The sequence below is a fragment of the Meleagris gallopavo genome, chromosome 30 (genome assembly GCF_905368555.1).
Source record: "Meleagris gallopavo chromosome 30, MGAL_WU_HG_1.1, whole genome shotgun sequence".
In the NCBI taxonomy this organism is placed as follows: Eukaryota; Metazoa; Chordata; class Aves; order Galliformes; family Phasianidae; genus Meleagris; species Meleagris gallopavo.
Window position 1 is genome coordinate 4,745,696 of NC_139433.1, and position 26,292 is coordinate 4,771,987.

At 48.7% G+C, this 26,292-nt stretch overlaps 1 protein-coding gene across 11 annotated transcripts in view; it reads left to right on the top strand.

Annotated features, from left to right (window-relative positions):
• PTPRS (protein tyrosine phosphatase receptor type S) overlaps positions 1 to 26,292 on the top strand; it is a 131,381-nt gene that overhangs the window by 97,149 nt on the left and 7,940 nt on the right. For 3 of the 11 annotated variants that reach the window (XM_085211579.1, XM_085211580.1, XM_085211588.1), the window contains 17 exons: positions 601 to 794; positions 1,231 to 1,257; positions 3,021 to 3,138; positions 6,537 to 7,127; positions 7,818 to 7,915; positions 8,410 to 8,663; positions 9,039 to 9,132; positions 9,362 to 9,577; positions 10,902 to 11,059; positions 11,724 to 11,735; positions 13,512 to 13,624; positions 15,945 to 15,992; positions 19,829 to 19,926; positions 22,244 to 22,367; positions 24,915 to 25,090; positions 25,643 to 25,762; positions 25,888 to 26,042. In XM_085211579.1, coding sequence (XP_085067705.1) covers positions 601 to 794; positions 1,231 to 1,257; positions 3,021 to 3,138; positions 6,537 to 7,127; positions 7,818 to 7,915; positions 8,410 to 8,663; positions 9,039 to 9,132; positions 9,362 to 9,577; positions 10,902 to 11,059; positions 11,724 to 11,735; positions 13,512 to 13,624; positions 15,945 to 15,992; positions 19,829 to 19,926; positions 22,244 to 22,367; positions 24,915 to 25,090; positions 25,643 to 25,762; positions 25,888 to 26,042 — 2,596 coding nt within the window. The remainder of the gene's footprint in view (positions 1 to 600; positions 795 to 1,230; positions 1,258 to 3,020; positions 3,139 to 6,536; positions 7,128 to 7,817; positions 7,916 to 8,409; positions 8,664 to 9,038; positions 9,133 to 9,361; positions 9,578 to 10,901; positions 11,060 to 11,723; positions 11,736 to 13,511; positions 13,625 to 15,944; positions 15,993 to 19,828; positions 19,927 to 22,243; positions 22,368 to 24,914; positions 25,091 to 25,642; positions 25,763 to 25,887; positions 26,043 to 26,292) is intronic. The other 8 variants (XM_085211585.1, XM_085211581.1, XM_085211583.1 and 5 more) reach the window with 8 other exon arrangements.

The window sequence follows — 26,292 nt, forward strand, 5'->3', positions numbered from 1 at the left end:
ATCTGCCCACATCCAAATGGATGGATGCGTTACTTAGAAAATGTGGTTTTCTTGCATTTCAAGCTCTCAGGCACTGTTCTTTTTTAGTTCTATGTTTTCCAAAAATTGACCCCATGTTCCATCTATGACATCTTTTGTTTCCTGACCTGAGACAACGCAGCTTCTGTCACCACCGACCTGCCTGCCCTGCCTTGCCCAGGAGGACTGGGAACTCCCAGGGCAAGTCTCCCTCCACATCCTCTCCACCCTAACATCCCTTGTCACGTGGCCAGAGATTTTTCTGGCTCCTTGGATTATTAGCTTTGCCCTCAGAATTTGACCTGGAGCTATATGGCTGAGCAAACTGAGGAAAAAGGAGGAATAGCTGGGCTGAGATGGACCCAATGCAGATCTCTGAGTGGTGCAGATTAGATCCCCCAGAGTGCTTCCCCATCTCACTGAGTAAAGGCCAGATGCAGGCAATGGGGTAACCAGGTTGACGTTAGATCTCTCCCTTCTCTCGGGGCTGTAGATGGAGCACGCATATACCCCATAATGGAGTTACGGGCTCCAGACAGAAATCCCCAAGTGACTCTTGTTCTTTCCGTCCCTTCCTCGCAGTGCCCAGCGCGCCGCCTCGGAAAGTGGAGGTGGAGGTCCTGAACTCAACTGCAATCCAGGTGTTCTGGCGCTCTCCAGTCCAGAACCGCCAGCATGGCCAGATCCGCGGCTACCAGGTCCACTATGTGCGCATGGAGAATGGAGAGGCCCGGGGGCTGCCCCAGATCAAGGATATCATGCTGGCTGATGCCCAGGTAAAGGCTCACATCCTGCTCCAACCTCTTTTTCTCTTGTGGAAGATCTGAGGGGATGGGTGCCCCAGCCACCTTGTCTCATTCCAAGCAAAGTATTACTGAAGAAACGTGTCTGTGACAAAGGTAGATGTTATCTTCCTGCAATTCATTTGCGGTCCCAGAAAACAGCCATTGTGGAAGAGCATGAGCTGCTCTCCCAGCACTGAACTAAATATCGTCCAGCCTCCTGTGTCTGCAAAGTCCTTTAAGATAGACAAAGGCCACAGTGGAATCTACTAATTTCTCCCACTCTACTTCTTCCTTCACGCTGGCCTGGTAACTTCTGACCTTGTGTGGCTGCTTGCTCAGGGACTTCTTCCTCATACCGTGTCTCTGTCTTTCCCTTCTTTCCCCTCTTGTATTCTCATATGCAAAACCTCTCTTGTTCTCTGCTCAGTGGGAAACAGATGACACTGCTGAATACGTAAGTAAAAACAAAACGATCCTCCTATCCTGGTTCTGTCCCTCCCCTTCTCCCACTTCCTGTTGTGGTGGTTTTCTTTTTTTGTTTGGTTGGTTTTTTTGTTTGTTTTTGCAGTGCCAGTGTGCCTTAAAACCTGTTGTTGGTGTTCCTGTGCATTGTCCCCACCCTGTTTGCTCTGCTCTGCAACCCTGTGTGATTGTGTAGTTTGTCGGCACGCGGTGGTACTGCAGGGTTTTCCCTTCAGCTCTGAAGGAGAGACGAGTCTGCTGCTCCTCCACAGGGAAGCAGGTGGGACACTGAGGCTGGGAGGACGATGGGCTGCTGTGCCACCACCCAGCCTTGTGTCTGAAAAACAAAGTTAGACTGAAAAGCATTGGATGTTGAAAGCCCTATAACTTCCAAGTCATCAGCAAACACTTTGTGCCCTGGAAAGGCCAAAATTCATAGAATACTTGTTTACACAAAGCCCTGAATTGCTGTTGGCTCTTTCGCCTTTCAAGTAGACCATAAAGTCATCTGGGCTGTTTGGCATTTGCTGCTCCTGCTAAGATGCTAAATGGTTTCAGTGATCTTACTGCTACAAAGCAGCAGGAAAAAGCATTTCCTTGCAGGAGTGGGGTCCCAGGATAATACACTGCTGCAGTGAATATACGTGTATCTCCCAGAGATTGCCGAGCACCCTACAAAAGCAAGGGGCTCATTACACATGGAGAGGCTGTGTTGCTTGCCTAAAATGTTAAAAGAACTCAGTGATGTGTGTGAAAGCAGGACAAGTTTTTTGACTCCCAGAAGGCAGACCTGTCTCCCTAGCTAATGGCTTCCAAACGTGATTGATATCCTGCTATTTTGAAGTACTGCTTTTCCACCTCGTGCTCAGCTGTGAGGGCAACACAGATATTTTCAGCACCAGAAATTTTCCGAGTGCTGCCCTATAATTTCATTTTTAAAGCACTGAGGTACAGTAGGGGTGAGAGAGAAGAAGGCTGTGAAACATGCATAGAATTCACATCTCCTTTCTTCTCAGAGCCTTGGAGAAAACCCTGCTGCAGTGCCCCCATCCTGTTTGGTTTAGCATGGATATTCTGTTACAGCACAGCCCTTGGAGGGGCTGAGTGCTTTATGGGGAAGGGCTGTTCTTGAGGCCCATCTTCCAACAAAAGCTTTTGGGAATCAGGTGTGGTGAGGCTGGTAGTGGAGGGAGGAAGGAGGGCATTGGGGATTTCGTAGAGTTCTTAACCTGCAAGCAAAAAGCGTCGTCTTGCACTTTGTGTTAAAACAATCCTTTTAATATTATGAAGGCATTATAAAAATATCTCTGAGGAGAGAAGGGAGGGGATGAAGGATAAAAACACGTAATCTCCTTGAAACCACTGAAACCTCCTCTGAGACAGCATAGTGAAGAGGAATGCTTTGAAGAGCACAACAGTGTTTTGATGGCTGAAGCAGTTTGTGTTGAGATATGGGTCGTGTGAGAGGTAGATCTGGAAGGGAACACATTGAATCATGGCCTGCAGAAACACGCAGTGTTTACAGAGGGGCTGTTTGCAGCTGGGATGTGCATGCTGCTCACCAGAGGAACGTGGCCCTCATCCTCCTGCAGTTCCTACGTCTGCCTAGGTTAACCCTGAGTGCCTGGTGGTTTCAGATTCAGGGAATGTTTCTGCATGTTACAAAAGACCCAAGATTCCCACAAGGAGGAGAGATCTACCTGTGTGTATGTACATTAATATTTACACCACTTTCCTTTGGAATCCTGCAAACAGGAGATGGTCATTGCTGGGCTCCAGCCTGAGACTGCATATTCCATTACCGTAGCCGCCTACACCATGAAGGGAGATGGTGCTCGCAGCAAACCAAAAGTGGTCACCACTAAGGGTGCAGGTAAGACTTTTTTTTTTTTTGATCCATTGCAGTGCCCCAGTTTCATAACATCCTGGAGCAAAGAAATTTCTTTCATCTCACTCTCCTCACAACAAATGTCACGCTGCCCCTGGAGAAAAAATTATTTCTAGTAAGAAAATCCTTCGTTCCTCAGAGGTAGTCCTCAGTAAATGAAAGAATTTTCTCTTCAGTGCTGCAGGAAGTCCCCACATCCAGAAATACAACAGTGGACAAATTCTTTGCTTGTAATCTCGTGCACTGTAAATTTCAGTGCATCAGAATTAAGAGAATCTTTGCCTGAACTGAACCTGTGCGGTGACACTGGAGAGACTCTGCAGCTTTGATGGTGGGCACACACATGTACCGTGGGGAACAGGAGACCCAGAGGCCTGCTGCCATGGTGCTTACTTGCAGAGAGCTGAAAAGAGCAGAGAGACTGTGAAGGCTTATACTGCCCAGCCTTCTCTTCTTTTAGTATCGTGCCTGAACATACCTGCCCTCTTTACCTGTGACTAGTGATCAGTAGGGAGGAAAATAATGACAGTATTGACCTTTTCTTGCAAACATTTTTGCAACCTGGGCTCGCTCTGCACATACCACCCAGATTCATTCCTCCCTTTGCCCTATACTTCATGGCAAAGTCTGTCAGCCTCAGCGCAGAGGATGCAGTGTCAAGCTAGGACAGAAGGGCCTGAAAGGAGTGACAAAAGTCACCAGGGTACTCCTTGTTCCTCCACACGGTTGTACTGCAGGCAGAAGGGAGAGGTGTGTGTTCCACCTGTCCTCTCAGCATCTGCCTTCCTGTGGTTGGTGCTCTTCCAGACAGAGCTCTGCTATGCAGTATGGGAAAGGTTTTGTGTAATGGAGTAAGACTGTTACGCCTGCACCTGGTTGTTGGACTGTGGTTACCTTCTGTCACCCCATCTTGCCCTTGCTCGGGCTGTCAGGTATTGGCTTTCTGCCCTTGTCATTTCTTTTCATTGTCTGGTCTCATGCCTGGCTGCCTGTTCATTTTCTTCTTAGTTGTGGGGCAGTTATCTTCACCCTGCTTCTAACAGCTTCACAACTGACATCATCTCTTGCTTCTGGAAGATTGTTGTTCTCTGCCTCTGCAGTAGTCAAAGGCCTTTGGTTAGTGCAGCATAGTTAACCCAGAGACATCTGCTGAGGCTCTGGGAGCAGCAGAGACCCTCAGCTGAGTGCACAGGACAGAGGGGGCTCAGGAGCTTGAAATGTGCAGAACTGGAGCAGCAGCTGCCCTCTATGCTGTTGTCTTTTTTTTGGTCCCAAGCTGATCCCATGCTATTGCTCTTCAGACAAAATGAGAATTCAGCCTTTCTCTCCCCTCTTGCCTCTCCTGCATAGCTAAGAGATGGAGAACAAAGTTGATTTTCAGGACATGGGTGGAAATAGCAGGGTACGTTTGGATGCCAGCATCCAGATTCTTGTCCTCATGCTCTGTAGTATCAGTGTTCTGCCAGAAGCTTTTTCATTCACTTGTCTTCTTCCCCCTCCAGTTTTGCCCATGTGTCTTCTCACTCTCTCTCTGGTTCTCTCCTCTCCCTGGGCCCTCTGCCTTCTTCATTTTTCTCTCTGGAGCCTTTTTTCTCCCTCCTTTCCTTCCTCTCTTGTCACTCTTGTCAACCTCTCCCATGTCTCCCCATAAGGATTTGTAGTGCAGGTGATCAGTTGCAGAGGGATGTTTTCTCCAGCACAGCAGCTATTACCCAAAACTCAATTTCTCCCAACTTGAAATAGCTATTAAAAAAAAAAATCTTCCAAATGATTCTGTAACATTCTTATCTTCTTTGCAGCGTTGAGTCAGTATACCTTCTGAGAAGAGAGATCTTTTTCATCATTCAGGGCTAGAAGCTGAATTTAAATACAGTAATACATCCAATCTTCTCCTTTACTGTCCAAACCAATTGCAAAATAAAACACTTCCCCTGCTTTCTTCTCAGCTTTCTCCAAAACAATATTTGTTGTTCAAATGTAATATTTTCAAGCTCAGCTGATTGTAGTAACATTTGTGATAAAAACAGAAGCATAAAGGTAATGGCATTGTTTTCTCTGTAATGTTTTTCTTCGGTATTTCCAAGAGGGGATCTCCCGACGCTGCTCCCTCGGCGCAGTCAATGGCAGTTCAAAGTGAATGAAGCATTTGTTTCAGAGGCAGTGCCTCATCCCTCTGTTCACATGTCAGTTGGTACACTCAACAGAGTGGTTTCTCTGGAATGACTGCCAGGATCCCTGCCACATGCAGCATCCTTCCCTGCCAGCTCCCTCCTGCTCGCTTTGTTAGCTGCACTACAGCTTTCCACCCTGCCAACTCTCAGTCAGACACGTGCTGCCAGAGTGGGCCGGGGTCACTCTATACTCCATTCTCTCTCCCTTTCCTGCTCAATCAGAAGAAACACCAAGGCATAGAGGAGGAAATTAGATCTCTAATAGTGGAGTGAATGTAAATGATGTGTGAGCTGCTGGAATTAATGCTCTGATTTCTCCAGCTTCAGAAACCTCTGGGCCTACGGATGTCATTTAACTGTGGCGGTGGGCTTGCTCTGCTGTCGGGCTGAGCCAGGGCTCATTAGTCAGAGGCAATGCTGAGTTCCTGCAGTACTCCCCAAATGTGGAGAAACTAACTGACAGGGTGAGGAGGGAGCTAGCTGAAAAACACCAACACTCAGATGTCTTTTCCCTTCACCTAGAGGAGAGAAATTGCAGCATCTCTTCCTGCCCTGCACCTTGCACAGATTTTGGGCTCATGTTTCGACTCTCTGTGTGCTTCTCTGTACCCAACTGGGTGATCAGATGCCTGCCAGACTTTCTTCAGCTGGCCTCGTGCCTGCTGCTCAGGACCTCAGGCTGCCCAGACTTTCCTTCCCCATCCTTCATTACTTCACCCGCAGCTGCTCTGGCATTCCCAGCCTGAGCCAATCTGTTCCAGTCTCTTTCTGCATGAGCTGTGTAGTTTAATAGAGAGAGAGAGAGAGAACAGGAGTTTAGGGGACTCCTGCACTCGTTTGTCCCTGTGCTGTGATGCAGTCTGCTCGGGTGATGAGGACAGGAGGACTCCTGAGTTTGTTCTTCCCAGCTATGGTAAAGTGGTCCAGTGAGAAGAGGGCAGCAGGGCTCAGCTTTCCTTCCCAAAGTCAAGGAACAAAAATCCAGACGTGTAAGAACATCACAGCAGCAGCGCATCTCCTCTCCTAAACTTGCTAGAGGCCATTCATCTGTAGAGTGAGTAGGTAGCAGCAGCCTACCTGTGAGGTACACCAGGTCAAGGTGAAAACTTGCCACCAATTTGAGGAGCCTGTGCCACAGCTGGAGGGTCTCTGCATCACCTCACCAGCCACCCTGTCCCACACATGGCTGAAGCTGTTTCTGTTCTCTCCCAGTCCCAGGCAAGCCCATCCTGTCTGTGCACCAGACAGAGGAGAATACTCTTCTGGTGAAATGGGAGCCTCCATTGGATGCAGAAGGCCAGGTGATGGGCTACCGGCTCCAGTTTGGCCGCAAGGATGTCGACCCCCTGGCTACTTTGGAGTTCTCTGCCCTGGAGGATAAGTACACCGCTCCCAGCATCCACAAAGGCGCCACATATGTTTTCAAGCTGGCCGTGAAAAGCCGGGCTGGCTTTGGGGAGGAAGCTGTGCAGGAACTCACCACCCCTGAAGATATCCCCAAGGGTTACCCCCAAATCCTCGAGGCGAGCAACATCACTTCCATGTCGGTCCAGTTTGGCTGGCTCCCCCCCGTGCTGGCCGAGAGGAATGGAGCCATCGTCAAATACACCGTGGCCTACCGGGAAGCCGGTTCTCCCGGCAACCCACTGGAAAAAGACCTGCCCCCCTCCCCAGAGAACTCGTACACCCTCAACGGCCTCAAACCCAACACTGCCTATGATGTTAAAATCCGTGCTCACACCAGTAAAGGCCCCGGGCCGTACAGCCCGACCGTCCAGTATCGAACATTCCAGCTGGATCAAGGTAGGACTTACCGGTTTCTCCTCCCTCTCTCTCCTTGTAACCGGGGCTGGTGCCAGGAGGCAGAGAGCTGGAGAGGTAAAGCTAGGCTCAGCCAGGCTCGTGAGTAAATGCAGAGCACTCTGGTTTCATGCTCTGTCCCTCAGCTCCTCTCTGCCTTGTGCCAGGTAAGTCTCTTTTACCACTTTCTTCTAAGTTAAGTCCGGACACCCTTCTTTCACTGGCACCTGAAGTATGGGGCCAGTCGCTATACAGGTGGGAAGAGCATTTTCTTCAGCTTTTGCAAGCAGCCGAAAGAAAACAGAAAAATCAGAAAGCCTCAAATGTTACCTGGGATGGGTTTCCTCACCTGAGCATGCTCAGAAAGCCAGCACCTTGTTCCTGCAGCAGCCACCTAGTCCCATAGTGTGCACTGAGCACGGACAGGGTGAGGGGCAGAGCCACGCACCCTCCCTCACCCTCTCCGGGATTAGGCATGGGGACAGGGAACATTAGGTAGTGAACCTTGGCAAAACTCAAGCAAAGTGTGAAGGAGGGAGCAAGCCCTTCCATTTCTGCTGCAGCAGCCAGGCCCTGACTGGCAGACCCTTTTGCCAGTGTCTGACATTGTCTTCCTTCTGTTTCTTGCTCTTCCTTTCCTCTGCTGCCTTTTCTTCTTCTTTCTCCCCTTCTTCCTCGCTTTTCTCTCAGCAGTTTTACCCAAAAACTTCAAGGTGAAGATGGTGACAAAGACATCTGTCCTTTTGAGCTGGGAGTTTCCTGAAAATTACAACTCTCCCACTCCATACAAGGCAAGTAAAAAGCAAGAGTCAGAACTGTGTTCCTTGTCAATTTCCTGGAGTCTTGTCTGTTCATTTGAAGAACAGATCATAAGAGACAGAAATTCTGGATCTGGTTCTCAGATATGAGCAAATAATGGTTAATCTCTAGATCAAGCAGGTGTGCTGATAATCAGCCTGTGGGGTTGCACTCTTAGCTCTATTACAAAACCTTTGTCTCTAGGCAAGTTACCACACTCTTCCCATTTTCAGATAAAAAGTTGTCTTCACAGAGAAGTTATAAGGCCTTGTCCTCTGTCTGCCTTGTGCCTGGGGACACTACAGCCCTTGAGACAGACAGCTCCCCACTCAATGGCTCCTGTACCTGTGTTTGCACCAGCTCTGGTTGGAGCAGGGCACAGTCAAGTGGCCCACGTTCTCTGCAAACCAAAGGAGAGGAGTCTGATTGTCTAGGCAGTATCAGCCTTGTTCATGGTACATCTTTGCTGCCTCTTCTCCCTGCACAGATCCAGTACAATGGGCTGAATGTTGATGTGGATGGCCGCACCACCAAGAAACTCATCACCAACTTGAAGCCCCATACATTCTACAACTTTGTTCTCATGAACCGTGGCAATAGCATGGGTGGCCTGCAGCAGAATGTGGCTGCCTGGACCGCTGCTAACATGTTATCTAGGAAGCCAGAGGTGACCCACAAGCCTGATGCTGATGGCAACGTGGTGGTGATTCTCCCTGATGTGAAGAGCTCTGTGGCTGTCCAGTAGGTTTCTGGTAAACTGCAGACTTGGTGTATTCAGTTCATGTTGCAGGGAGTCCATAGCACAAACCCGCAAGGACTGCAGCAGAGGGTGTGTTCCCTGTGTGTTCAAACACTGCCTTAGTCTTGTCTTGTGGAGCCACTTCCCGGGGCTAACTTGTTGCCACAGGAATGCGAAGGGAGGCATGTTGTGTGGGGCTGTCACTGAATCCAGAAACAGCAATAACAAGTTTGATAAATTAAAGATGTGGGGTTTACTGGGTTGAGCCACCAGGAGTGGGTGGGCAAACCTAGCTTTCTTCTGTCAGTGTGTGCACTCTCCTGTCACTCCCAGAATGAGATTCAGGCCTGTTTTTTCTGATTATTCCCAACTCTTAGAGCTTACTACATTGTGGTGGTGCCTCTGAGGAAGTCCCGTGGAGGACAGTTCCTGAACCCCTTGGGCAGCCCTGAAGAGATGGACCTGGAGGAGGTGAGTGTGGCAGAGACTGCAGCCAGCTGTAAGGGAAAGAGCAAAGAGTGTAATGGATGTTATGGTGACTGGAGATCCTGGGAAGAGTGGGTTTGGGGTGTGTGACCTGTGTTCCCAGTAGCTAAAATGAGATGAGTTGGAGTGCCATGGTTTGGCTCTCCCCCCTTGCTGTTTCTTTCCTGAAGGTGCTGAAGGCATCAGTACTCACAGCGTTCTTTGCTTCCTGCAGCTTGTTCAGGACATTGCCAGGCTCCGACGCCGAAGTCTGCGTCACTCCCGTCAGCTGGACTTCCCCAAGCCCTACATTGCTGCCCGTTTTCGTTCCCTCCCCAACCACTTTGTCCTGGGCGATATGAAACACTACGACAACTTTGAGAACAGAGCCCTGGAGCCGGGGCAGAGATACGTCATCTTCATCCTGGCAGTGCTCCAGGAACCTGAGGCAGTAAGTGCTGCCTTGCCCTCTTTAGATGCTTGTGGCCCTGCTGTCCCCATTACCAACCAGAGACAGCAGCAGCTCTTGTGAGCTGCCAGCTCCCCCCTAGCATTCTCTGTAACTCGCTTCCACCAGATGTTAGAGCGTTAGGGTTTTTTTCTTAGCAAAAGCCTTCCAGTCCAGCTGTGGACTATTGGAGCTGTTTGTGCTTGTGTCTGCACCCAGCAAATGTGCTGTTCCTTGGAGACAGGCTGACGACACAAGCATCTTGTGTGCTGCATCTGCATTTTGTCTGTCTGCTTAGGCAGGACTTGCTGCACTTGCGGCTCCAGATACGAGGTCAGAGTGGAGGGTACTGAACTATCAGCAGTACACTTCGGTTCAGGGATCCCTGGGTCAAACCCCTTTGCAAAACATAATTTCTTTTAAAGATTGCCCCTGTATTCCTTAGAGCAGTGACCCCAGATGTCCTGCTTTGAGACCAGCATGCCACATGTCCTGGTTATCGCTAAGCTCCCCACCAAACAGAGAGGGGAGCATTTTTTTAATGGAAAACTAGATCTGCTCTCTGCTCTCTTCATCACTTCAGCATCGCAGCCGATTTCAGTGGTGTTGTGTTTGGCTTTACGAAAACAACTGTTTTAATATTTACCTACCCTCCTCCCTCATGCACAATAGGAAGCAGTTGAATACTTTGTTGTTTTTAAATCTCCCTATGGAATTGTAGCAGGGAGCTATTTGAAATTAAGGGTTTTCAGAGGGATTTTTGAAAATAAATATTTAGTTGTGTATTCGATATTAAAGGATTAGGCTGACACGCTTGTGAATGCGTTTCTCAATCGGATTACTGCAGCTTGTGGTGGTTTCTGCTTTAGAATGAGGTACTGCACGCTCACTCACAACAGCCTGCAATCACGCCAGCTGCCTCATAGACGCAAAATTGTAGTCTTGCTGAGAGCTGATAGAGTTTTTGAAAACCCAGAGCCCGAATCTCCTGTTCTTGTCCTATCCCAGACTTTTCACTGAAACCAAGACCTGCCAGTTCAACTCCATGCACTTTGGTTTTTATAGTTATATGTGTAAGATGGGAGCACGTCTTTACTGGGGTGGGAAGGTTGTAGTGGGCAGTGCTCCTTAGCTAGGACTCTGGTGGGCTTGAACATGCTTCTTATTTTCTCTGGAGCACAGTTCCATGCAGATGAAGCAGAGGTGACATGTTTTAATTCCTTCCCTCTCTTTCTGTTATCTCTTCTATAATACTGCATGTCTGCCCATCATTTTCAGTCCCTGTTCCCTCTCTGAACTCTGTTCCACAATCTTTCATATCTTCCAGACTTTTGCTGCTAGTCCGTTCTCTGACCCTATCCAGCTGGACAACCCTGACCCACAGCCAATCATTGATGGAGAGGAAGGGCTGATCTGGGTCATTGGGCCCGTCCTGGCCGTGGTGTTCATCATCTGCATTGTCATTGCCATTCTGCTCTACAAAAAGTAAGTTATGCTTCTTGTCCAGATCTGTGACAATTCTGAATGTCTCCAGAATAACCCCTAAAGGCAGTTTCCTGCTTGGTCCTAAAGTTGTTAGTTGGAGAGCAAATCCTCCCACCAGCACCAGAGAGGATTTTAAGGCAAAAATGCTGAAATAGTGAACAGCCTCTGGAAGTCTCTTTTCCTTGGATTTTGGAGTAGTTCATGATGCATAGACAGGAGTAGAAGCCCCTTGAGAACAGACAGGTCACACTGTGCAGCAAGAGGACAGGAAAGGAAGCAGAAGCTGAGCAAAATAAATCAAGAAAAGAGGCAGGATGACAGCTCCAGCCAGTACAGCTGTGTCCATGGGGACATTACCCATTATGGAGTAATCAATTTACCCTGCTCCACCTTTCAGGTGCAGAGGTGCATTTGCTTATGCACATGTGAGTATCTTTTATGTCCCAGAATGTGTGAAGCTGCTAGACACAAAAGTACTGTAGGGAGCAGGGACTCAGGTGTTCCTCATCAGTGTTCATTAGCACTGGGGAGTGCTGGTCCTGCCCTCCACCTGTGTTACCAGGAGTAGAGCTGAGCAAATGTTTCCCAATTCTTCTACAGTTCCTTTCTAATCTGGACATTTGTCTTGTCTTGTCTTTTCTCCACTCACTGCTTTCGTGGACAGCAAACCAGACAGGTAAGAGCACCAGATTTGCTGTTTACTAAGGTTCTTTCTCTGTGGGCTGGTTGTGTGTTAGGCAGTATTTACTGTCTCTGGTGATGGGGCTGTGTTTCTACTGCTAGATCTTTCCTAAAGGACACCCACCAAAGACCACATTTGAATCGGGGCAGAAAAAGCAGAGAAATGCCAGCTTTCTTCTGCTTGTTGGTCCTAAATATAATGGCTTTTCTCAAGCTAAGCAGCAGTGACAGTAAGCATTTCATAAAACCATGGGTTATTGGAGCAGGGAAACATGCATTTGTGTGGTAGTCAGTGGGTTTTCTTTATGTCTGAGTGTCCATACAGGCTTCTCTGAGCCACTGGCATACTAGAAACAGAATCTCACCAGCTGAGCTGTTCTCACCCTGTTGCAAAAGCAGTTCTTGTCCCATCATTCAGGGACTTCTAACAGTTTGCTTACAACTGCAGAATGAGGCTATTTCAAACCATTTTCAAGGCTGGGAGAGCTTTCATTGAAGTAAGGGATGAGTTTAGCCAATGAACTACTTTACAGCAGTTTCAGAACTGCAGCAAAAATAAACTACTCTTAAACTGCAAAATGGTGTAATTCCAAAATGCTGCCCCATTAAGTGCTGGCAGGGCTCATGCCACTTCTTCTAGCTATTAATGATGTTAAGAGACAGCTAACAGTGCACTGAGCAAGCTCCTCTCTGCCTAAGCAGTTACCATTATTGCTGCGGGCATATTATGGGAGGCATCTGTGCAACCTGAGCAGGAGAGGTGAGGAGCTTTACAGCCATCTTGTGAGAGGGGCTAGGACAATATTTGCAAGCCCTGAGGCGTGGGTACATGTTCTCTGCTCATTCAAGAAGTTCTGCTTCCAGCTGCGTATCACTGTTCCCTTGCCAGAGGTTATCAACTCTTCAGATCAGCGCTGGGCTTTGCTTCCAAATTCTTTTCAAGGAGAATAAGCCAGGTCAGCAAGGACTTTTAAACTGCCTCAGCTAACCTAGCGCGTTTTAAGCAGAATAGATTTTGAACCACTTTCATGTGCAGCTCAGCTGGCACGTCAGAGCGGGCTTCAGCTTCTGGCAAGGAGGTGAGACAGATCTCAGCAGGCACAGCTGTGATGGGAGAGGATGTGTCTGTGCTGGTTCTGAACCCAGATTTTTAGGGTTCTGTAGATCAAAAAAAGATTGAAAACCACTGCCCTGACTTTTCTGTCTGCAAGGCAATAAGAGCTCCTAAACAAGCCAGCGGAGAAATAGCAGTACTTTATGTCCAAGGTCATGGTCAGGAGATTCTGTACTTTTCCAAATGATTATGTTGGCTCTGGTTCTCTCAGGCTGAGAGTGGCTTGGCCAGAATTGGAACGTTTCCATTTACAGAGCTCTGCAGAGTAGAGTGGAGGTTTGTCTGTGCAGGGGAGCTGTGGTATGGGTTCGCAGTACCTCAGCTGCTCCTTGTTGCCTCTTTGTACTTCTGCTGCGTGAAGGGGGAACTTCCAGACTTGCATGTAAGCTGCTGAGCTGTTGTAAAACCAATCAAATGTTACAGTAATAAAACATTCCAAAACTTAACTTTGGGGGGTTGGTCTCGATGATCTCTAGAGGTCCCTTCCAACCCCTACAATTCTGTGATTCTGTGATTAATCCTTTTCTGATACATTTTGTGTAATTTATATCCTTGTTCAGGGCATGGCTGTAGCTGGCCCTGATTTCTGGGCAAGCTGAAAAGACCAAGAGGCCTCTAAGCTAAGCTGCTTTGTCTTTTTAATTTTTTTTTTTTAAGCAAACGAAAAGATTCAGAGCCACGGACAAAATGCCTCCTGAACAATGCTGAAATCACCCCTCACCACCCCAAGGACCCTGTGGAAATGAGGCGCATCAACTTCCAGACTCCAGGTAACCAGCTGCAAACTGACTTCTCTCACTGGGAAGGCAGAAGCAGAGCCCTTTCCCCAGCCCCTTCCTGCCATGCTGCAGCAGTGCTGCCTTTGAGACCTAGTGCTAACTTAGCATGCAGCCAGGGAGCCTCAAGAACTTGCCTATGCTAAGCAAGACTGATGAAATTAACCTTTTCTGGGAAACCATGAAGGCCTTGCAGACTCTACCTAGCAATCGCAAGGCAGGAAGGAGAGCTTTCCTGGCTATCTGTGGCTAAAGAAATCGGAGCATTCTGGGTGAAGTACACAGCTGCAAGTGTAGCTATGCCAAGCTTGCCTGCCCACCAGCACTGCTATGCAGCCTTGCGCTGGGAAACCCTGGGGTGAGAGAGATGAAGCATGGCAGGGCCACGTGCTTTAGCCAAATCTGTAACTGGTCCTTGCTCTATACACACAAAGAAGGTCCATTAGGAGCCAGGCCTTCCCCGTGGGTTGTGAGGACAGAGAAAGGCAGCTGGTTGCTTCATGCAGGAGAGGCAACATCTCCTCAGTGTACAGCTCTAAGCTGGAATGTAACTACGCTATGTCCCAGCAGAGAGGCCAGTGCACCCACATCCCCATGTACATGCATGTCTAAGCTGCCTGCATGGCACTTCTGCAGTCCACCACTGACACAGCACAGCACGGGCACATCCTCGAACACACACACGGCAATGCTGAGCAGTGCCTGTGCACTGGTATGGACCTCTGCTTCTGGTGCTTGAGGATTTGGAAAGGAAATTGTTGTGCTTTTGGGGGGGGCTGGCTATTGTTTTCAGTTTGTTTGTATTGTTTTGCTGTTTTGTGCTTGTTAGTAATGTTTCTGCAGCTTTTGTTTCCCCATCCCAGTCCTGTCCTTAGCATTGTCTGAGTTTGCTTAGGGCAAGGCTGACAAGCCAATAGGTGTTCAGAAAGCAGGGGTCCTCAGGGAGCCACAAGGACAGCGCTGAACTGAGGCGTTTGTATTAAAAAGTGAGGAGCAGCATGTTGATATCTATCCGAGTTTAGGAAAGATTGAGTCTCAGCTAAAGGATGGAAGCAGGTTTAATCCAGCATGCAGGGACTGAATGAAGAGCAGTTCAACTGCAGCTGGACCCCTAAATCAGCTCTTACTCAGTGGTGCTCTTGCAGGAGAGTCTGAAGGTATTTGGGATCTGCAGCAGGAGAACTTGTAAAACTTCAGAATCCTGCTGTCCCAGCTGCCCTTTGCATAAACAACAGTAAGTTTGTATAAGCCACTTCTTATGAGAGTCTCCAGCTGCAGCTCAGCAGCAGTTTGCGTTTGTCTGGGCTCTGTGGTTTATGCTGGGTGCAGACAGGAGGTTGGCCTGTGAGCGCTCCAGGTGGTGATTGGAGACTCAGGAAAGAGCTGCACTGGTTGAAACTAGTGCTAGGATAAGTGCAAAGATAAAAGATCCAGCTTAACCTGGATGCTCAGAGGCAAGTGGGAGTGCTGCTTTTTGTGTTTGCCTTACTGAATATTTCTCCCTGTCCTTGTAGGACTGCAGTCAGCTGAGGAAGAGGCACTTCCTAGCTTCAGTTAATGTGCTCAACAGATGAATGGGTCTGTTACTAGTTAGTTCATGCTTACCTCTGAATTCTTGATCTGAGAGGCTTGTAAAAGGCAGCAGAGACATGCAAGCTGCTGTTAGGACTCAGCTAGGCAGAAGTCCGTAGATCTCAAAAAGGCTGCCAGGTTTTCTCCTATCTAGCTTTGAAAGGATACTGCCAACTTTTCTTTGTAACGCTATCCAGCTCGAGTTAGCTGGCTGATTTCCTCTGCTGCTGTTTGTAAGGCCATGGAATGTTTGAAAGGATCTGGGAGAGGTGATCACCTGCCTCCCACACTGATAGCCACTGGGCAAAAAGGGAACAAACAGAAATTCTGATCGCAGTGTGCTGGCGATGATGGGCAGATTGTGGTGCGGTTTTCAGGTGGAAGGCTCTGTAAGGGCTGTTGGAATTAGAGCCATCTGAATGAAGTCTGTTGTGGTTTTAGGTGGCTGTGGGCTCTTCTCCAGCGGGTTTCCAGGTTGAGGGGTCTCTGTCCTGTCCCCAGCAGCGTAGCAGAGGGGGGACGTGGGGATGGGAGCGGCACCAACAGCTCAGACAGAGGACGGGGCAGCAGAGCAGCACAAATCTTAAAAAGCCTGTCCTTGCCTTATCAGCACAAAAAATAACTTTCTTTTCCTCTTTAGATTTATGTTGTTCTGTTTTGTTTTGTTTTTTTTTGCTTTAGCATGAAATTTTTCAGAAAGTGTATATTTTATTTATTTTTATTTTTTTACTGTTTTCTGCAGATTCTGGTCTGAGCAGCCCTCTCAGTGACCCTGAGTTTGACTTTGAAAGTTAGTTCCTGTGTGTTTTTGTTCCTGTTGGTTTCATTTTTCCCCCATAATTATTTTTTCCTCTTCTGTCGCTTTCCTTTCCAGTTCTGTTTCGTTCCTGTTACTTTTTATTTTTGCTGAATTCTCTGTATTCCTGCAGTGTCTGCCCATCTCATCCCTTTTCTGTGCCATCTGTTCGTCTGAACAGCGCTTCCAGTTTTACAGTACCAAATATCAGGCCTTTTGCACAACATGGGCAGTAGCAGCAGCGTAAACGATAGAGCCCCCAGCAGCAGTATGGGACACTGTCCATCCTTCTGTGTCTCTCTGAGAATAAGAATGTGTGTTTCAGGGCTCCCTTTTCTCCCCGTTGTCAATGATGTTCCATTTCTGAAGCTTGGCTACGTGTCCCCCGTACTTATTCCTGGACAGAAAGTGATATTTTGTGCACCAGCATGTGAGCCCTGTACGTGTGTGTGCCTGTGGTTCTGTGTTCATTGCTTCATAACATGGGGAAGGAGGAAATGAGCTGCAGCTAACGATCTCCTCTCTTTGGGAAGAGCCATGTGGGCACCTTTCTGTGCAGATGGGGAGGGGGCCTTTGCCCATCTGTGGCAGGTGCCTGTTGTTGGCAGCGACTTGTTCCAGCAGCACAAAGACCAGAGGCTTCTCCATGGCCCTCCACAGCCCGTGGGTTCATGCAGTGCCATCCAGCCTCAGTCGCTGTGCGGGAAGAGACGAGCTCTGACCCGTGGAACAGATGTTAGGGTGACGTTGCTGGTGAGTTGGCTGGTGCACAGAGAATCAAGTCTTCTGTGATAAGATTAGAGAGATTCAAGTGATTGAAATGTTAGATGAGAGCAGCTCTAAAAGACTTCATCCCCATTAGAAGCAAAGATCCTGGCTTTGCTGAGTGGTAGAGGCTTTTTTTTTTTTTTTTCTTTTTGTGCTGGGCAGGGAAATAGATGGATAGATGGGAGGTTTTATCTGACAAATGTGAAGAATCGCGGATGCTGCTGGTGGTCTGGGAGGTGAGAGCTGGGACAGTCCTCAGAATAGCTTAATCCAAACACCACTCGTTGCTTTTGAATCTCCTGCCAGTACTGTCTCAGTGCACCTGCCACCTCCACTCAGCCCTTCATTGGAACACGAGGGCTTTGTGTCTTCTTTCAGCCCACACCAGGGCTCCCTTTGCTGCCCCCCACAGCCAGGCATCAGTGAGCGGGGAAACCTGGGAGCCACATCCTTCTTGACTAAGGAGAGTCATTAATTAAAGCAGGCAAAGGAGCTTCAGCTGAGACCGGCTGGCACTGCTGGAAAGTGCTGCTCCTGGCTCATTTAATATCAAACTCCACCTCGGCCTTTATGGGAACTCCAGTGTGCTTGGTGTTTTGGCCAGGGAAGTGCTTATCACTGCAAAGGTTTCCAGTTTTGTTTTATTATTAAGAACCCCAGAAATCAATCCTACCAGGAGATTCCTGTCCTTAACAGCAGCAAAACCAGATAAGCTCCCACATGCTCTCAGCCAGAGCTGTTGCAGTGGTGGGAGGTGGCAAAGAGACAGAGCTGATTTTCAGGCACTGGGCACACAGACCATATCTCAAGAAGGTTTTTTAAGGAAACTTGTGCAGTGCCTTCGGAGGGGACATGGCTTCTCTCTGCACATGGGTGCAGTGGGCCTTTCCCAGGCAGACCCCATACTTGGAGGGAATGATGCTTACAGCTCTGTGATTTCAGAGCCAAAGAGCATCTGATGGATTTTTTTCTTGCTTGCTTGTTTCCACCAGGCTTTCTGGTTGCTCTTTTTTTTTTTTTTTCCCTTTTAATATTAAATGTTCATTTTTTGAAATTTCATCAACACTACTGTGTTTCTAACCACACCTCAGTAAGCCCCTGGGTTTGTCAGCATTGGGTGCTGGTGGCAGGGCTAGAGATCTGAGACACCAGCTGAGTTGCCATGAGTTGTTCTGAGCAGGGCTCGGCTTTGCTGTAATGCTGCAGCTCCGGGTGTGTTTGCTGTCCTCTTCAGCCCTTCCATTCAGATGCAGAAGGACAGGGACAGGGCAGAATGAATAGGGGTTGGAACTGGATGTTCTTCCAAGTCCTTTCCAACCCAGCCATTCTAGGATTCCTCTGAACGCCCCAGTCGCACCTGGTGTGGAGCAGGTGGCAGCTCTAGTGGGAAGCAAAGAGGGAATCCTTTGAGTGAAAGGGGCAGGAGGTGCTGGGAACCCATCCTCTGTTAGCGGGAGGTGTGTTCTGCCTGCTAGCCCGTGGAACAGCACGGAGCCAATGTAGACTTGGGAGTTATTCTAGTGGGTTTTTTGGTCTATTCTCCCCACACAGCCCTTCCATTTTTGGTAAACTTCCTTGTGCTGAAAAGAGACATCTAGATAGCTTAGAAAAGAGCGCTGGAGTGGTGGCTGTGAACCTCACTCTGGCAGACATGTCCTGCCCCCAGGTCTGGGGAAGGCAGCCTCCCTCCAGGGCTCACTGTAAAACTGAGGATGTCATGCTTGCTTTGCCATCTCTGTGCTGAGATTTTGGAGTATCTGACCATGCTGCTGCCACTGCCGCTGCTTTGTCACACACCCAACACCCACGGGGCTCGAAATTCTCCCTGGCTTCCATCTCTTCTCCACTCCTTCCCACAGGGGCACTGCCCAAGGCCTTTCCGTGTGCTGCTGCCCTCACTGGCTGCATTTGTATCAGGATCAGCCGGCAGGCAGCACAGGAAGGCTTTGGAAAAACACGATCCAATGCAGATGAGCAAAGCACGGAGAGCTTTTCCACCATGATTTGTAGTATAGTTATTCAAGATAATGAGATGAGAAGGGTCCCTGCTCCTTCCAGAGCTCCAGCTGCCCTTCTGGGAACACTGTAGGCACAGCTCTGCCTTTGCTGCTCAGCCCCATTCCTGGCTGGGTGCCTTCAGCCTGCTGCAGTGTGGCCCTTAGTGCCAGGAGGTCTTGAGGGACACGAGCTCTGTTCTCTGGCTCTGTCTCGGTATGAGCACAGCTGCTGTTGTCAGGGAAGCTGGTGAACTAGGGTTGTGAAGCATTGGTCTCCCCGGTGAATTGTTTCCCATTCCCCGGATTAAGGAGGGTCACAAAGATCTTCTGCCTGTCCGCCACAGAAGGTAATGAACTCACAGCAGAGTTTGCTGCTGGGGCTTGTACAGCCGACCCTTCAGATGGACCTCTGGAAGGTCCTCTGCAGTGCATGAGAAGGAAGAGGAGCCAGCACTCAGCACTCCCGTAGCTGGCTGCGTTCTTGCAGTAGTGAAGGTTAAGACCACCACATCCATGAGCTCACTGAGAAGCCCACAGAGCCACTGTTGTGCTACGGACAATTCCTGAAAAGCCTCCTTTGCTTCTCCCATCTGCATCCTCTTCCCTGCCCCACATGGTCACAGTTGGCTGGATCTGTGCCCCTTCCCTTCTTTTGTGTTGGAGTTTGTTTACAGTCATGGCGGGTGCTGTACCATTTGCTGCGTAGGTTCCTCTGGCAGCATTTGCTCATTTTAAGTCCACTATTGGAATCACTAACACACATCTGCTCTTCAGATTTTATTTTTTGTTATGCTCTGATTTACACATTTGAAAAAGGGGCCATTGTGAAAACACTCATTTTACTGTTGTTTTTTTAATTATTTCCTTTTATTTTTTATTGTTTTTACTTCCAAGGACACAATTTCGAGCCCTGAATTCTTCTCTTCTAACCTCCCTACTTTCATTGCAGATCTTACATTGTAATTTATTTTCTTTTCTTGTTTCTTCTTTCTTATAAAATGTGTGACAGTTGTGAATTTTAGTTATTATTAAATCAGATTCTTTTCCTGCTGTCTTGTCTTTTAGGTATGCTCAGCCACCCACCAATCCCTGTTTCCGAGCTGGCTGAACACACAGAGCATCTCAAAGCTAATGATAACCTGAAATTATCCCAAGAGTATGAGGTATGAGCAAGAGTGAGTGCTGTGCATGGGTTTGCAGAGCCAGGAAATCAGGCAATTCAGAGAGGCCTTCATTCAAACAAATATAGCTTCACTTTAAGGATCTGGTCACTTGAAATAAAAAAGCTTTTTATATATTTAACATTAAGCACTTTCTAGGTTCAGTTCCAGATGGTAGAAGACTTCTGATCCACGAGACTTTCCTTTGCATGGAGGGGAGATCTTGCCACGTTGTGCTTCCCAAAGTTTTAGACAGGTGGGATGGGGTGCTGTCCTTGAGAATGGCTTTGTCACGTTGCTGGATGTGCAGAGGTTGAGGCAGAGGGATGAGATACCTGGCTCTAGAAGCTAGGGAGACAGGCAGTGGCTCCTCCACAGCTGACATCGTCAGTGGCCAGTAAAGCCAATGAGCTCTTTTTTCTCCTTGCTGCTAATGTTTGGATACTGGAATGGGCTCCTGCAGCTGAGCAGAGCCGTGGTGCAGCTCAAGTGGTCGCCAGGGGCGTGGACTGAGCTCTGTGCTTCCATCTCCTGGCACTGCTGTGGCTGCATCAGCACTGCTTAATCCCCATAGGAGTGTCCAGTGCTTCTGGGTGAGCGCTATGCAAGCTGTTTTCATGGTAGATCGAACGTGTGACTGGTTCCTGTTGTTAAGAGACAAAATGCCCTGCTATTTTTAGGCTAATAACTAGTTTAGACTGCCTGGTTCTGTTTGCAGGCAGCAAGTGAGGGAATATGTTCTGAACAAAGTTCCTGGGATGTTTCTCTGGGATGTTTCTGCCCTGTCTGCCTTGCAAACAGCAGTAGGGGCAAAGGAGCCCCACAGTCACAGCTCTGCACCCAGGAGGGGCTGTGCTGGGGTCTTTCACCCCATGCAGGGGGAGCAGCTCGTTAATGGGCTCCATCCAGATTTCAAAGACTAATTTGCATCCTGCAATATCCCAAGTGCCCTGGCTTTGTTCCAGCACAACCTCCTCTAGTGGTAGAGCCAGAGCTAAACAAACATCACTAATGAAATGAATGTGAGGCGAGATTAGAGGGATAGAAGGCAAACAGACACATTACACCAGTATAAATACCATTAGTTGAAAATGCTCAGTGTGAGAAGGGACGCTGTCCTCGAGTGGCTTTGTACCATGCCGTTGCTGTGGCTTCTGGAGCTGAGCTCGGGACAGTGGCACAGTGAAGGCCGAGCTCGTTGTGCACAAAGGGTTGGGAGCAGGATGGTGCAGGTGGTGCGTGCAGGGCCTGCGCAGGCAGGGAGAGGGGGAATGAAGAGCTGGGAGCAGAGCTCAGCCTGCTTCTGCCAAGCCTCCAGTTGAGGCAAACCCCTAGGGCTCTGCAAAATGATGAAGGAATTAAGCCCTTGTTTTATTTAATTCTCTGGCTGAGGATTTAGAGGTAAACGTAATTAACCTAATTTCCATATCTGGGACAGCTGGACCTTAAAAAAAAAAAAAAAAAAAAAAAAAACCTTAAAACCTGGCATAAATCACCCAGACAGGCAAAGGATTTTTCTCTCCAGCACGTCTCATTGTTTACCCCTTTATCCCTTCTAGGAAACATTATGTTGGTTCAGGCCTATAGGCCCAGCTCCTACCCCTGTCTGCCTGGGGCGATGCTCCCTCACAGCCCCTCTCCTGGTGCTTTCAGCCCCTTTGCACCTGAGGGACGTCGCACTGAGCCTCTCATGGAGTAGCACTCTCACGGAGCAGCCGCTATTCCCTGCTGCCTTTTCCCCAGTGCTTCACATCCTACTTGCATACATGGTTATAAACCTCATCCTTGCTTGCATGTCGTCCTCCCCAGGTATTAAGACAGTGGTATATTTATGCCCCCTTAATGGCTGTTTAGTTTAACCACACACAGATTTAACTTCTTCATCATTTCATAAATACATCCTGCTGTGATTGTCCCTGTTGTTCTCTCCCAATTGCCCACCGTTTATCAGCAGCAGTAGCTCAGGGCTGTAAGTAATGCAGCGCAGCCACCACTCTGTGAACACAAGTATGATTCAGGGCATCTGTTCTGCAGCCTGAAATTGTGCCGATGCTTTTGCCACTGCTGCATTGTGCCAGGGTAGGAATTTCCTCTGGTGCTGCTCCGTGTGCTCAGGGCAGAGGGTCATGGGATGGAGTGCGCTGTGCTGGGGCTGTTCCACAGCAAGGCTCTGCTCTAGACGGAAGAAAATGGCGAATGCTGCATTCCTCAGCTAGATCTGCAGAGCCACGATCTGTCCTACATGGACCAAGGTACTCGGAGTTTGATTTGTTCCCTTTCCCCCCTTTCACTCCTGTGTTTTCCTTCCCAATTCCTGCAGTCCATTGACCCCGGCCAGCAGTTCACCTGGGAGCACTCCAACCTGGAAGTGAACAAACCCAAAAACCGCTACGCCAACGTGATCGCCTACGACCACTCGCGCGTCATCCTGCTGCCGATCGAAGGTACGGGAGCGACCTCTGCTCCTCCGCAGCACCGCCCGGCTGATGGCTCCGCTCTCTGGGCATCTGCCCCGGAGTTCAGCAAGCAAGAGGCGCATGTGTTAACCACACGTTTGTTACATTCTGATACTGACATATTCCCTGTAGCTGCAGTGTCTCATTTTAAAGGCTGCTTTATCAAGAAACTGCCTTCACTTTACTTAGAGATCCTTGTGATATGCTTCTGACCAACAGGAAGAACTCAGACCACGTAGCGCTTTGCAGAGAGCAGGAACAGGGCAGTGGGTGGTGGTGGATGCGGAATGCATCTGTACAGCAGATGAATGAGAAGTGAGCACGGGGCTGATTGCACAGATGTGTGTGTCAGCAGCACAGCAAAGATGCGGCTACTGAGTTGCAGAAATGTAGAGCTTACGTGATGCACAGCTCCTGCTGCAGTGCTCTCCCTCAGAGGACTGAAAGTAAGGATGTGGTGTGAGCCTGGTCAGCCATCAGTTGTTTCCTGTATCTTCTGTGAGTGATGGTATAGTTAGAAAATTTACATTAAGTTTCACTCTTGACCAAATGCACACTATGATAAGAGGAGATTTTGGTGGAGAGGAGATGGGGTTTCGCAGGGGATCTGCTTTGGTTGCTGCTGCTGAGATAATATTTGTCTTCCATCATCTCAGGGCACGTGTGACTGTGCAGATGGGTGTGCTGTGTGCGGCCACTCTGCTTTGCCACGAGCTGAGCATCTGTGCAGAGAGGATGTGCAAACAGCCCCGTGGTGAATGGGGGGGGTTAATTCAGAAGCCCTCTTGGCAAGGGAATTGCTAGAATAATCTCCCTCTGCCAGAGTATCTCTGGGAGACGCAGCTGGTTCTGAGGTCACAAAAGATCATGATTTGCCATGAAATGAACCAGTCTGGATTGTTCTTGTCTGCCATTACAGATGTTAAACATTTCTCATTGTGGAGCTGGCTGTGTTTTGCTAGCTTGTTTTTCTTCTGAGATTAATATTGCATGAGCCAAGGCGAGCCAAGTCTTTTAAAAAGTTGCCTTGTCACTGAAGAGAAGAGCACGAGTGTAGAAGTGAAGGACACTGGGATGAGCTCTGCCCTCAGGAAAGCAGAGAGCAGGGATGGCTGCAGGCATCGTGGGGACCAACAGCAGCGTGTGTCCAGAGTGTTCATGTCCGAATACCCGAGAGGTTCTGACTTGTCTTGGCTGTGTCTTATACGGAGCACTGGAAGGTGAAAGGGGTTGGAGGAGTTAGTTGTTGCTTTCCCTTTGTTTTAAATCTGGATTTGTCAGGGCTGCAGATTGTCACTGTCTGCTTGGTCAGGAAGAAGTGGCTTTAATTCAGTGACTCCTCTGTAACTGGACCCTGTCATGCAGCAAAACAGTGCAGAAGCTCATGGCCACCATTTTAAATTATGGAGTGGACCCAAGGGGGCTGAAGAGGAGATTAATTCCAGAAGCTCAGCCTTGATCGTGTTCCTGCTGCCGCTGCACAGCCGCCTTCCCCTCTGAAATTTCAGATTGGGAAGTAATGGGGGAGGGGAACCCTCCAGAAATTTAATCAAAAGCCATTTTCACCAGCAGCTGAAATTACTGAGTACCCTTGAGGACTGGCAGGCAATTCAGCGTGGATCATACCTAGCCAATAGAAGAAGCAGCGGCTATTGCTACAGAGGGATGAGGACTAGCAACCCAATTTCATATTGGTACAGCTCCCCACCCTGAGCTCCCCCTCGGGACACGAGTTAAGCATTCTATGCTGAGTTAATCTTAGGTTGGCAGAAACCTGCCAGCCCGGCCAACTGCTTGGCTGTAATTAGGAATGGGCCAATTTTCCAAACAGTCCAAATTGTCCGTGCCAGTCTTGGAGGCTCTCTATAGCTGAACCTGAGTGTGTGCCAGTGTCCATTTTAACTTCAGAGCAGCTTTCTCCTGCCACATCCCAATCACCCTCTTCACTCTGGCGCTGCCTTCTGCCACTCATAGCAAAGCCCTCAAACAAGGACGCAAGCAGGCAGCTGTAACTCAATAGCCTGTAACTCATGCAAATAGAAAAAATAAAAATGACAGCGGGCAATTTAAAGCAAGTCAAAGCCTGTAATTTCAAAGCCTTTCTGGCTGAATCCAGCCTGGTTTTATTCCTTACTTTGTCCAGCTGTAGCTGGAAATAGACTATGGACTGCACAGTGCATCAGCCAGCTGCATTCGCTACTCTGGGCATTCTAGAACATGGGCTTTTTTGTCCTGTTTGAGACCAGTGCAACAAGAGCTGAAAGCCAGTGCTTTTGCTCCTGTTAGCAACACCAATAAGAAGAATATAGTTTTGAAGTTTGATCTTTGGTCTCCTTAACAACTTCTGCTAGAAGTTTTGTCTTCAAGTAATGCAGATCTCCAACTCCAGATGGGAAGAACTTGCAAAGGGCAGCCGTGAAGGCTCTGGTATTTTTGCAAGGGAATTCCCTTAGACATTATACCTGCGAAGACCACCTCGTGCTTTCAGTCTTGTCCTGCACAACCCACTGACTTGCTTTTGATTATTTAATACAGGAATCGTGGGTAGTGATTACATCAATGCCAACTATATCGATGGCTACCGAAAGCAGAATGCCTACATTGCCACCCAGGGACCTCTGCCAGAGACGTTTGGGGACTTTTGGAGGATGGTGTGGGAGCAGCGTTCAGCTACTATTGTTATGATGACTAAGCTGGAGGAGAAATCTCGGGTAAGATGCACGAGAGGGATGACTGGTTATCATAATCCTGGGGGGCTGGACAGTTGGGCTGGGGAAGGGTAGGTCTCTTTGATCTGCAGCCCACACTGATATTAGTGGGGGATCTCTACCTTCTTTGCCAGCACACTGGAAGTTCAGTGGTTCTCTCCTTAAAAATAAAAGGACTCACCCTGGAAAGCTGCAGCCTTTTCAGCTGCAAGAGAAGGGGAAACTCAGTTCCACCACTTTGTAGGTCTGCCTTGGAGTTAATCTTGTGGCACGTTTCAAATTCACTTCTCTTGTTTAATGAGCCCCAGTAAGTTCACTCCAATCTTCAGGATCATTCCAGTCCATTGTCCACATGATTGATGTGGTGTGTCAGAAGGCTCTGCTTAGTCAGTAGGAGCTTTTCATGCCACGTGTCTCCCTGTTGTGGTACTCTGGAAGGGGATTTTTCTTGAGCCTTCTCTCTGTCTGTGACCTTGCCAGCTTCACCTGTAATATCAGGCACCTCTGGAGTGAGCTGCTGTGTTCCAGCATTCAGCAGTACCTTCTGTCTTCCAGATAAAATGTGACCAATACTGGCCAGGTCGAGGTACAGACACCTACGGGATGATTCAAGTGACGTTACTCGATACCATTGAATTGGCCACATTCTGCGTTCGAACATTCTCCCTTCATAAGGTGAGCTTTCTCCTGCTCCTGTTTTTTCCCAAGAGGTGGGCACATTCTCCTCCTTACTCAGCATGGGCAAGACACAACATTGTGCTGCTACTGCACGTGACTTTTGGTGGACTTTATCTTTGCAGAACGGCTCCAGTGAGAAGCGGGAGGTCCGCCAGTTCCAGTTCACAGCATGGCCAGACCACGGTGTACCTGAGTACCCCACCCCGTTCCTGGCTTTTCTGAGACGAGTGAAAACCTGCAACCCCCCTGATGCTGGTCCAATTGTGGTGCACTGCAGGTACTGATTTCCCACACGTAACCTTTGCATGGGGCTCTCTGAAAGGGAAGTGAAATTTCAGGGTGCTGATTTGTGCCTGGGAGACGTGTACAGTACCCAGCAGGTAAGAGCTGTCCTGTAAAGCGGGCTCCCAGCCAGCATGTGACAACTGTACTTGGCCTTTCATGCAGTGCAGAATTTTCACTGTATCTCTCAGATCTTGTCAGCAACAGGAGCACCCTGTGCTGTACTGGCATCTGGTTTTGTGTGT